Genomic DNA, 12,458 nt, shown 5'->3' on the forward strand with positions numbered 1-12,458 from the left:
TGAATCCCTAAAGTGAAGGGTATATTTTAGTTACACTATCCCTGATGAAGGTCCTTTTCTAGGGAACAAAACTTGGAATCCATGTAACATATGTAAGTTATCAAATTACCATAAACTTCTTAAATAATAAAGTTTGCTGAGCTTTTTTTCTGCAGTATGTGCATGGATTAACACAGAAACCAAAGGCTCCAGGTGAGAACTCCATTGTCCTTGCAGAGTCACTAGCGAGGCACCTCCTCAGGTAGAGTTCAGGGCCAGAGCCTGGACCTTTGCAAGAACACAGGACAGAAACTGATCAGAGACGGGCTAAAAACAATACAAGTCCTGCAGCCCGAACCCTATGACGACAGACTCTGGACACTCCAAACCAGAGGAAAAAAGGAAAAACGAGGAATACGATAGTAACATTCAATATATTCCAGGGAGGTGGACATTTTCCATAGCAAAGGAATTTCATAATATGAAGTTGTAGGGAGGAAGGTTCAGAGGAAACCAGAAGAAAATCTTTCCTGAAAGGGTGGTAGATGCCTGAAATAGGATCAGTATTTGTGGAAACAGTACTGTGACAGAATTAAAGCATGCTTGGGATAGAGAGGACACTGCAGGAAGTTACAGTATTTAAACAACCCACTCTTCATGCCTTTTGAGTAGAGGTAAGGGGGAGGAGATATGCAGCGACCCAATTCTACTGCAGGCTGGTGACTTCAGGGGAAAGGGATTATTTTAGATAGGTTTTTCATTTGAGCAATCCTCACCCCATGAGGAGCACCCTTCTTCCCTGATGCTATCTTATGACTGATCCCTGGGTCTCCCCTCCTCCTGGCAAGTTTACCTGTGTTTGCTTCCTCTGCCAGTGGGTGACAGACTTACAAGTTGAACCGTGGGTCTGTAGGTCTCCCGAAACTATGGGGCCCCGCACAGTTCGAGCCGCAGGACTGAAGTCAGATAAGTACTGCTTTCCTGGATGGTGGCACATTTAAAACTAATCGGAGAAAGTTCTTTTTTACTCAACGCACAATTAAACTCTGGAATTTGTTGCCAGAGGATGTGGTTAATGCAGTTAGTATAGCTGTGTTTAAAAAAGGATTGGATAAGTTCTTGGAGGAGAAGTCCATTACCTGCTATTAAGTTCACTTAGAGAATAGCCACTGCCATTAGCAATGGTAACATGGAATAGACTTAGTTTTTGGGTACTTGCCAGGTTCTTATGGCCTGGATTGGCCACTGTTGGAAACAGGATGCTGGGCTTGATGGACCCTTGGTCTGACCCAGTATGGCATTTTCTTATGTTCTAAACCAGACACATGTAACTGCAAACAGTATGAATGGAAAAGTTACCAACTGCCGCCAAAGGGCAAACTTGCAAAAAGGTATTGAACGGCACCATAAGAGAGGCTGCTGCAGAGGTCAGAGAATTACAGCAAGGAAGTCTAGCAGTAAATCCAAGACAAATATCCCAGTCAGACTTAGTGAGGGCATCTGGACTGATCCATGGTACTACTGGAACGAAAATTAGCAGGTAAGGAATAATTTTCTTTTCCCTGTACGTACCAGGATCAGTCCAGACGGTGGGATGTACCCAAGCTTCCCTACTTCGGGTGGGCCCTTGACAGACCTGCTCAAATGACCCTGTTGCCAAAAGAACCAAAAGACGATGACTGGAGATTCAAGCGATAGTGCCTAGCAAAGGTATGCAATGATTTCCAGGTGGCCGCCCGGCAAATCTCCTGGGCAGAAACGGACTAGCTCTCCACCCAGGACGCTGCCTGAGAACAAAGAGTGGGCCATGACGCCCAACGGGGGTGCCGACCTGCTCCAATATATGCCGCCACAATAGCTTTTTAGCCTGCGAGCGATAGTTATCTTCATGGCCCTGGATCCCTTCTTGGGACCATGCCAAAGTACAAACAGATGATCCGAAAGACGAAACTCATTATTGACCTCCAGGTAACAGATCAGGATGCGCTTGACATCAAGCTTACGGAGCTCACGTGGCTCATTAGTGGAGAAAGAGGGGAGCTCCACCGTCTGATTCAGATGAAATGCCAAATCCACTTTAGGCAGGAAGGAGGGCACCGTACGTAAGGTGACCCCAGAATCCGTGAAACGGAAGTAGGGCAGCGCCTGGAGTTCTGAAACCCAGCGGGCAAAGCAAATGGCCACAAGGAAAACTGTCTTGAGTGTGAGATCCTTGAGGGTAGCGTCACACAGAGGCTCGAAAGGAGGGCCTCCCAAGATCCATAGGACTAAGTTGAGGCTCAAGGAAGGACAAGGAGCCTGTACCGAAGGCTTTAGATGCTTCGCACCCTTGAGGAATCAGACGATATCTGGGTGAGAGGAAAGCGGAATTCCCTCCTGCCGATGTACCAGGGATCCAAGAGCAGTGACCTGAACTCTCAGGGAGTTGTAGCGAGGCCCTTCTCCAGGCCCGCCTGAAAGAACGAAAGGATCTGAGGGACAGAGGCAGTCTGTGGCAGAGCTGAATGGGATGTGCACCAGAATTCAAAAACCTTCCCCACTTACATAAGCGAGGGACGTAGAAGTCTTCCGAGCTTTGAGGAGAGTTGAAACTATGGCCTCCAGATATCCCCGGCGTCGCAGCCTACGCCTTTCAAAAGCCAGGCCGCAAGACAAAAGTGATCTGCCTGGTCGAAAAATACTGGCCCTTGAAGTAGACGCTGAAGATGGTAGAGGTGGAGAGGGCTATCCACCACTAGGTCGATCAGATCTGCGAACCACAGACGGTGAGGCCATTCTGGCACCACCAGAATCACTGGACCCCGGTGGACTTCGACTCTCCGAAGTACCCTGTCCACGAGGGGCCATGGTGGGAAAATGTAGAGAAGGTGACAAGGCCATGGGAGCACTAGCGCGTCCACCCCTTCCGCACCGTGCTCTCTTCTGCGACTGAAGAATTGTGGAGCTTTTGCGTTGTGGGAGGCGGCCATGAGATCCAAGTGAGGGGTCCCCCAATGCTGGGTGAGAAGCTGCATCGCCTCTGGAGAGCTTCCACTCCCCCGGGTCGAGAAGTTATCGGCTCAGAAGTTTGCCTGAATGTTGTCTACCCCTGCGATGTGGGAGGCCGCCAGCCATGAGAGGTGGGCCTCCACCCACGCCAACTTGTCCATTTCCAAGGAGACATGACGACTTCTCGTGCGTCCCTGGCAATTGATATACGCTACATGGTCGCTTTGTCCGAAAGAATCCCGACCGTCCGATGGACGAGAGGGAGGAAACTTCTCAGCGCCAGGCTAACAGCCCTGGTTTCCAAGCGGTTGATTGGCCAAGTAGCTTGATACCTTGTCCACTGCCCCTGCACCGAGCTAGTTTGGCAGACTGCCCCCCCAGCTGGAGAGACTGGCATCCGTGGTTACCACCACCCAGTCCGGGATGTCCAAGGGCATTCCCTGCGCTAAGTGGAGCGGGTCCAGCCACCAACGCAGGCGGTCTCTGGTGGGCTGCGGGAGTGGAAGGATGGCTTGGAACTCTTGACACCGGTTTCCAGCAGGAGAGTAACGCTCTCTGTAGAGACCGCATATGCACAAAGGCCCAGGGTATGAGGTCGATGGTGGATGCCATGGATCCCAGGATCTGTAGGTAATCCCAAGCCGTGGGCAAGGGGAGGCAAGAGAAATGTTGAACCTGCGCTGAGCGCGCCTGGACACAATCCGGCCTGAGGAAAACCTTGCCCATCGCTGTGTCGAACAGTGCCCCCAGGAAGTCCAGAGACTGCGAAGGAGTAAGCTTGCTCTTGGCGTAGTTGATAACCCAACCAAGGGATTGCAGGAGCTGTACCACTCTGGTGACCGCCTGATGACCCTGGCGCAAAGTCTTTGCTCAAATGAGCCAGTTGTCCAGATACGGGTGAACCAGAATGCCCTCCCTCCAGAGAGCAGCCGCAACCACCACCATTACCTTCGTGAATGTTTGGGGGGCGGTCGCCAGACCAAAGGGTAGTGCCTGAAACTGAAAATGCTGTCCTAGAATCTTGAAACGCAGAAAGCGCTGATGCTCCTTGAGGATGGGAATGTGAAGGTAAGCCTCAGTCAGATCCAAGGAGGCTAGGAACTCCCCTTGATGGACTGCAGCAATCACCGCGCGGAAGGTCTCCATCCTGAAGTGCGGGACCTTGAGCGACTTGACCAACTTGAGGTCCAGAATTGGGCGGAAAGAACCCTCCTTCTTGGGAACTACAAAGTAGGCTGAATAATGGCCGCCCAGTTCTGTGGGGGGTACTGGAATGATTGTCCCTAGAGCCAGGAGTCTGTCGAGAGTGTCGCACAATGAGCTGCTTTTGGGGTGACCCTCAGGGAGAGAAGACGAATCTGTCTCTTGGGGGGTGGAGGAAATTCCAATGCGCAGCCGTGCCTTAGAATATCGAGGACCCACTGAACCGGCCCCACTCCTTGTAAAAAAAAAAAAAAGAGAAATCCGGCCTCCAATCCTGGGAGTTGGCCAATCTGGCATTATCGTGGAGACTTAAGAGGATGTGCCTTGTGCCATCCTGTCCCTTGCCGATCTACAGTCTCGAAAAGGACAGGACCAAGACAGAGCGGGAAGAGGGCATCGCCTGTCTAGTGGTGCGGAAGAGACGTTGACTGAGGCTTCTGGAGGCAGTGAACGATCTGGTAGTTCGTGTCAGATCTTCCGGGAGCCTATGTACCATGTTCTCTCAGACAGCTTTGATGATCTGGTCCAGATTGTCCCCGAAGAGGAGTTTCCCCTTAAAAGGGAGGGATCCCAACAGTGTTTTGGAGGAGGAATACGCTGACCAGTTGCAGAGCCAGAGGAGATGGCGGGCCGAAACCGCCGCTACTATTGATCTGGCCAGTGCTCAGAGGTCATAAACTGCATCTGCTCCGTAGGCAATAACTGCCTCCAGACGGTCAGCCTGGCACGCTTCCTCCGGGGGGGGGGGGGGGGGGGGGGTGTAGATCGTGAGAAGTGAGGAGCTGCTGACCCCCAGCGAAGCTACAGATTGTGCTGGGAGTCTGGGCGACTGAGACTTCGAATACCCTTTTGAGGTAGACTTCTAGTTTTCTGTCCTGTAGATCCCGTAAGCACTGTGCCTCCCCCATCACTGGAACAGTTGTTCGCTTCGTGACTGCCGAAACCGCCGAGTCAACCTTCAGGACCATAAGCAGCTCTAGGACATCATCAGGGAGAGGATACAGTTTTTCCACTGCCCTGCTGACCTTGAGGGAGGCTTTGGGAGAGTCCCATTCCCTAGCTAACAGCTGGAGAAAGGTAGGATGAGTAGGAAAGGCCCTGTTCGGAGGGCAGAGCCCCGGCAGAATGGGGTCCCCCTTCTTCCCCAACAGAGTGAGACCAGGTGGCTCCAGAGGCGGCTCAATGTCCAGTTCTTGTAGGATATGAGGGATAAGCGTGTCTAACTCATCCCTTTGGAAAATTCGCAACACTCTGGGATAGTCCCTTTCCAATTGGGAAGGGAGCAGAGGATCCTGGGGATCATCCATGTCTGGGTCTTGCCCTGGATCCAAGCCCCCCCCCTGCAGGGGGGAGGACCAAACGCACTTGAGAGGACCCCTGAGGGACCCCCGGGAGGAGGGTCAGCCATCCTGGGGACCTTGGACAGCAGGGGCCCAGGGAGAGGATCTGAAGGCTGTGACATCCTGGCTAGATAGGCATTGTGCATGAGGAGCACAAAATCTGTAGAAAACATAGGCGGGCCAGAGGGGGGGCATAAACGAAGGATCCCTCGCGGTGGGGGGGGGGGGGGGGCAGGACGGGCTCCAGAGGGGAAACCGATGTCAGAACTGCTGGAAACAGCGGCAAAATATCATTAGATGCGTCCGGTGCACGGGCCAGGCCCGCCGGCTCTGCATCCAAGATGGCCACCGTTCCCGCGCTAAGCGGGATCGGGGCCTGCTTCTGCCTGTGCGAACGTGCTTGGCCGCGTGAAAATCATACTTCCCGCCAGCTGAGAGGTGCCCCCCCAGGGAGGCACCTTGTGCAGATCCCCTCGCGAGAGCGCCGTGCCCCGGGCTCTCCACACGCCGAACATCTAAAGGCCCTCGGCATGACCGGGGGGCCACGAGGAAAAGGCAGGTAGTGTCGTGGAGAGCAGGAAAAGACCATCTCCGCTAGGAGCGCCTGCTCCCTTCTGTCAGGCGCCGCAGAGGAATGTGACTTCTATGTGGCTGGCAGCCCTGGGGAATGCGTGTCTCGGGGCTGCGGGTTGGACACGGCGGGGGGGGGGGGGGGGGGAAAGAGGTTGAAACCTCCAACTTACACCCCCGGTTGAGCTGTATCGGGAAATAACCTGAAGAAAGCAAAGTATACACACTTACCCTGTACAGCCAGAAGTGAAGAGAAAAACAAAAACCAGACAGCGGTAGAGAAGGAACAACTCTGTCTGCAAGTTTAAAAAAAAAAAAAAAAAAAAAAAAATTTTTATACTTTCAAACTAGAGAACTTGATCCATCCAGAGAAGCTTAGAAGAGGTAAGAGGAAAGAACAAGTACACTGACAATGTACTGGGGAAACAAAGGTTCCCCTGCTCCTATCTGCTGGAGTCAGAAAGATACTGAAGAGTAGCAAAGGGTGCACTGGTTTATAAGGCAGCACCCTCCGAAGCTTTGTCTGACTCCATCTGCTGGACGGGGGACATAACCCACCGTCTGGACTGATCCGGGTACGTACAGGGAATTGCTACTATTAAAAGATAAATGTTCTTCCAAGGTTCTTTTTTTCAATCTCCAACTATTTCTATTCCAGACACTTTTTTTTTTTTTTTTTTTTATAAAGACTGCAGAAGCAAGTTTTTCGTTTTATTTGGAAAAAGACAGCCAAGAGTTGCACAGAAAGTTTTGGGCATGTACAACATTTTAGGAGGCTTAGGGGTGCCAAACTTAACATTTATTTTTTTTTATGTGGCAGCTCAGATGAGAAGTGTGACAGATTGGCATCAGCAATATACTTCCAAACCCTGGGCAGATGTGGCGCAGGCTATTGTGGGATAGGCTCCCATTAAGTTGCAGTTTTGGGTACCAGGAAACGTAAGCAGAGTTTTACCAGATTATGTTTCCCCACATACTAAACTTATAATGGCACTTTGGGATACCTGGAAAGTTATGTTAGCAGGGGTTGGAGAGGCTTTTTTTTTTAAACCTCTTCACAGTATAAGCTTATCTGCTGGAATTCTTTAGAATTCACTAGGTGGGAGGTCTTGGGGGTAGTGGAACAACTTTGGAATATTAATGGCCCTGTAGATTTTGCTGGGCTGAAAGTTAAATATGATGATTTCACCAATAAGGATTTATACCCCATATACAGATATGTCACTATATGAAATCTGCACGAGTTTACGAGGCACTTTCTAAAGGTAAATCCTTTGTGGAGGGGCTTTGCGATAGTAGAGGAAGGATCAGAGGGATAATGTCAAAAAATCTATCAGATCTTAATTGGGGGATCTTTACCTAAGCCAAGAAACGGGAAATGGATTTTTTTTTTTATTATTAATTTTTATATACTGAAGTTTCATGAGAACCTATCACATCTGTTTACATTAGTTAACAAATATTTAAAAATATTTGCATTTCCAAAATTAAATGGAGAAGTAAATACAAAGTTTAATAAGCTAATAAAAATAATAAAATCATCATAAAATTTAAACAGTTTAAGAACAGTAAGAGCAGAGCTAATACAATTAACTAAATATTTATATTAAAGGGGGTATATAATCCTTAGGTTAAAACTCTTGGAAGGCTTGTTTGAATAGCCATGTTTTAATAGCCTTTGGACCAGGATATATGGGATCTTTACTTTATGTCCCTTTGTAAAAGTTCTATTTCTGCACTTATAAATAAATCTATAGCACCAAACTGGTGGGAATGTCCCAAAGTATCAAGTTTCTGCAATGACACACTTAAATGTTCTAAACTGCTGACTTAAGCAGACCCCAGGCACTTCTTATTGAATATGCCAATCTCTGGAGTCCTAGATATAGTTCAGGGGTTAATAGTATAAATTAAATTAGCTGCGAGAGTTGCGTTAGCCAGTTATTGGACACGTGCTGTCTGTCCCACTATGGACATCTTGAGGGAAAGGTTGTATAATATATATTTCCTTAGTCATCTTACTGTCTTGAGACAGGATTGTCTCGAACTTTAGGTAAAAATGGCATCCGTATATACAATGGTTGGAAAAAAAAACAAAACCCTCCCCTTGATTTATGTTTTATTTGATGTAATCGAAGGATGACCATACAACTGTATACTATTCTTTTGTTCTAATTAATTTGTTTTCAGTGTATTGTCAGAGGGGAGGGCTGGGAAGGGGGGTTGCATAGTTGGGGGGGGAAAAAAAAAAAAAGGAAAAAAAAGTTTTACCATTCTTTATTGTAAAGGCTTGAGAGAATTCCTCTTTTTTTTCTGTATTGTTTGATGGTATGGACAATAAACATTAAAGTAAAAAAACCCACCACCTTTTCTACCTCCAATGTATTGTTCTACACTATACATCCTCCCCTTTAAAAAAAAAACCAAACTACTTTCACATGAAAACTCATTGATGGGCCCTGAGGTCTGGTGGCAGTAGGGACCTTTTGCCATAACAGCAACCTGGATTTGATATGCACACCCCAGCATAAGAAGGACAAGTGTGCACTATGGTGAAAACTAACTCGCCAGCAGAAATCAAGGACTCACACTCAGAAGTGGCGTGCTTTCTAAAGCCAAGCCATTAGATACATCTGTCCAGGGACAGAACACAATGGGTTAGCTTTATTGGTTTTCTCAGAGAGAAACTAGTCAAAACAGCTGCCTGGGTCACAGTTCCTTAGTGCAGGGAGTCACGCTAGAAACAAGGAAAGATGTCGAGAGAGACCACTTGGAGACCACCTTCAAAACAAACAGATTTTTCTAGAAACGCAATCCTTCTAGATGAATGAATGACTAATTTCACTTTTATTTCTTATCATAGCAAGCGCTTGGCATTTTGTCAGTACTTCTCATACTTGCATCCTACCAAGGTCCAGCATCAAGCATAGACACTGATCATTAGTACACTATTTAAGTCTGCAGCCCAGGCCTGGCAGTTTACCTCTGCTTCTTTGGGCTTCCAGTTTTAACACGCAGCAGGGCTGTGGTCTGGCATCATAAGCTTTCATATCCTTTCTCAGCTCACCACAGCAACAGGCATTTGCTGGCAGCCATGAAACCAGTAGCCTTTTGATACCAACACTTCTCTCTCCCATTCTCACCCCCAGCACTTACACACACCAGGGCCCAGTGCTAGGCCGCAGCACCTCAGAGGATTAGCACGCATAATATTTGGAGGATCACACATCACACCCACAGCACAACACCAGCCTTCCCTTTTACTTCTCCTATTTTATTACTTTACTATTATAGATGTCGTCAAACTGCTGGGGAAAAAGATACACATTTTGAAGGAACAAACGAAAGAGAAAAGACAGTCTGCTAACAACTGATGGACTTTCTGTTTCTGCTACAAACCAGGGAGGAAAAAACCCTCAGCTCTGTGCAGGGGATTCCAAAGCTCGTCAAACCCCTAAAAGGGTGGCCACTCCAGTGTTGTGGCCTGTTCCCTGTGGGACCCTTGTGGACCTGGACTGTACTCACTAGCTGTCCAGCTCAGCTGCAGCGAAGATCTGCTGCCCCAGGGAGTCATTATTACAGCCTGCTCCACCGCAGACCATGTTCTGCCCTTCCCACGTCGTGTAATCGTGCCCTTCTTCTACAACAAAATACACAGGGGGGCCAGTGTGCAGGTATTTACCAATGGATTCAAAATAATCCAGCACATAGGAGTCCTACAAGGCAAAAAAAAAAAAACAAGAGAAAAATGAGTTCTGGATAGATGACATAACACAATATGCCCTAGCTGTGCCATCATTCCCCCTTGCCAATAATGTAATCTGATATCAGTCATTCAAAATATCTGATGCCCACCAGCTTCTTGCCACATTTACATAGAAACACGATGGCAGAAAAGGACCATATGACTTATCTAGTCTGCCCATCCACACCAACTATTCAGCTCTACAATCCCTATTTTATTTTGACATTTTATATACAGTCGCTCCATTTATAGATCACAGTTTACAAAGACATTCATAGTATAACTTAACAGGCAAACAATGATTGGCTACAGATGTATTCCTATACAGGCATTAATATCTGGATAGTTTTCTATTACATATTAATAACTATACTAGTGCTTAAGGCAAGGAGTGCAGGGATTTCAAATTAGATAGTTTTCCCACCTCATCTATTCTCTCAATGGATACATTTTCAAGTTTTGATTATTTTAGTCATTCTTGTCTTTGTGGCTCTCTTTTCTGGTGTTTTAAGTTAGTTTATATGTGTTTTTGAATAGCTGTGTTCTTAGAAAGATTCAGATATGAACTCTCAGGTAAAATGCATAACATCTCGGGTAGAGAATTCCAGAGCTTTGGGCCTGCTACAGAAAGCACCTGATCTCTTATTTCTGTTAGATGTGTGCTCCTTATTGTTGGAATAGTCAGCAGTCCTTTATTTTGGGATCTGAAGTTCGTTGAAGTGAGTAAGATTGTAGAATCACTCCTAACAAGCTGGGGTTATTGGAATGAATGATGTTGAAAATCATCATTAGAACTTTGTAAACACTTCTGGCTTGCACTGGTAACCAATGCAGTGTGATCAGCGTGGGTGTAATGTGATCATACTTTTGGATCCTAGTAGGAGTTTTGCTGCAGCATTTTGTAACAGCTGCAGTGGTTTTAATTGACATGCTGGAAGACCTAGAAGTAAGGAGCTGTAGTAGTCTAGATTTGAGAATATTAGTTTGTAATACAGTATGAAAGTCTGCCATGGTTAATAATTGTTTCAGTTGTAGTATATGCAGCTTGGTGTAACCTGTTTTGATTAGTTTACTGATGTGCATTTTCATTGATCGCTTCTCATCCAGTTGTATTCCTAGGCCTCATTGTACTTGTTCTGAGGGATCCCTGTGCCTGCCCCATGCTTTCCTGAATTCAGATACTGCCCTTTAAGCCTTGCAGGCAATGTGGTAATAGACTGAGGCAGAACTGCCTTGGGAGCATAAAACTATCCTGTGTTTCAAAAGTAATTCCTTCTGTTGTAGAGCAGCAGGTGTGATGCGAGTATTTATGCAGAGAGGAAATTTTAACAGAGAACAGGTTTAAAAAAAAAAAAAAAATAGTTTTACAGGCAACACAGTGTGGGCAAAAATAATCATTCTTCCAGTACATGAGGTCTTCACTCAGCTCATTTTAGCAGTCAAGAGCACAGTTCTGACAGTCAAAATGGATCCCTATGCAGGAAGTGATCCTTTCTTTTGGGCCACAATGTACATTCTCATGTATACAATTTTGAAACCACACACGTCCCTCCGAGGACATCTGATGGGACCCATGCAATTAAAAAAAAGAAGCCACTTTCAACTACATCTTTTTATAATTTTCATGTTGGTCCTTTATTTCATATATTCTTTGCAACCTGCAAGCAATCTACAAAATAAGGGAAAGTTTCAAAGCCAAAAGGAAGATTAGGCTACCAGTAAAATGAAGAGGTCATTTATACTGCTGCTCTCAGACTCTCAAATTTTTCTCCATGCAGATGTTTGCAGTTCGGTCCCTGGACTCACAGCATCTACCGTAGATGCTTTGATTGTTAAGCTGTACCAAGTAGAAGTCTGCATGCTGGGCAAAGGATTTAAGTGTCCCTCCTCCCTCATACTTGTTCATAACCAGGAAAAAAAAAACAAACAACTTACCTGAGGCATTGAAAGAGATTGATCCAAGCCAATCTCTACTTTGTTAATCACAGCGATACTGAAGGACAAAATGCCAACAAAGACTGATACCTGCAAGCACAAAAACAAAAAACAGAAGGAAAAACCCCCCCCACATGCTTAGAAGGTGGAAAAAAAAAAAAAAAAAAAAAAAGGGGAGGGTTTTGAGATGTGAAAGCTGTAAGTTTATGAATACTCACTTCTATCATAGTACTAGACTTAAAATTAACTGAAATCAAGTCAGTATGCCTGGCCATAGAGCTGTACGCTGTAGGTTATTTTCATTAACACAAAACAAGTCCGTCCTATCTGACAGAGCTGTCAGGGCTCAATGGGATGCATTTGGGCATTGGATGGGAAGGAAAAGGCAGCTAATCACCATTGTGGAAACACGCCGGGGGCACAAAGAATGACACTGGGGGGAATAGCCTCAAGGGAACCTTCCCTTCCAACAGTTATCCGAGGAGGGAAAGCAAAGCTGCCTGGGCAGACTGTCTTCAGAGGGGGAAACCCCCCCAAAAAACAGCCAATAACATAGCTGGATAGAGAGGATACCTTTACTGGGCTAATATTAAAGCACATAGGTTTTTGTAACTGCTAAGATCCCTTCCTCTGGCAATCTTAAACTAAAATGCAACACCGGTAATGAAATCAAGTCAAGGCTTTACCAAACCAAAGTG

General features: G+C 46.5%; 1 protein-coding gene across 2 annotated transcripts in view; it reads right to left on the minus strand.

The window, feature by feature from the left end:
- Positions 1 to 12,458, minus strand: part of NPC1 (NPC intracellular cholesterol transporter 1) — a 108,582-nt gene that overhangs the window by 12,919 nt on the left and 83,205 nt on the right. For both annotated transcript variants that reach the window (XR_003854783.1, XM_029591131.1), the window contains exons 17-18: positions 11,761 to 11,850; positions 9,606 to 9,796 (exon numbers count right to left, since the gene is read on the minus strand). Coding sequence is in view for 1 of the 2 variants with exons in the window: in XM_029591131.1 (XP_029446991.1) it covers positions 9,606 to 9,796; positions 11,761 to 11,850 (281 nt within the window). In the remaining variant the exon portion in view is untranslated. The remainder of the gene's footprint in view (positions 1 to 9,605; positions 9,797 to 11,760; positions 11,851 to 12,458) is intronic.

The sequence above is a fragment of the Rhinatrema bivittatum genome, chromosome 2 (genome assembly GCF_901001135.1).
Source record: "Rhinatrema bivittatum chromosome 2, aRhiBiv1.1, whole genome shotgun sequence".
In the NCBI taxonomy this organism is placed as follows: domain Eukaryota; kingdom Metazoa; phylum Chordata; class Amphibia; order Gymnophiona; family Rhinatrematidae; genus Rhinatrema; species Rhinatrema bivittatum.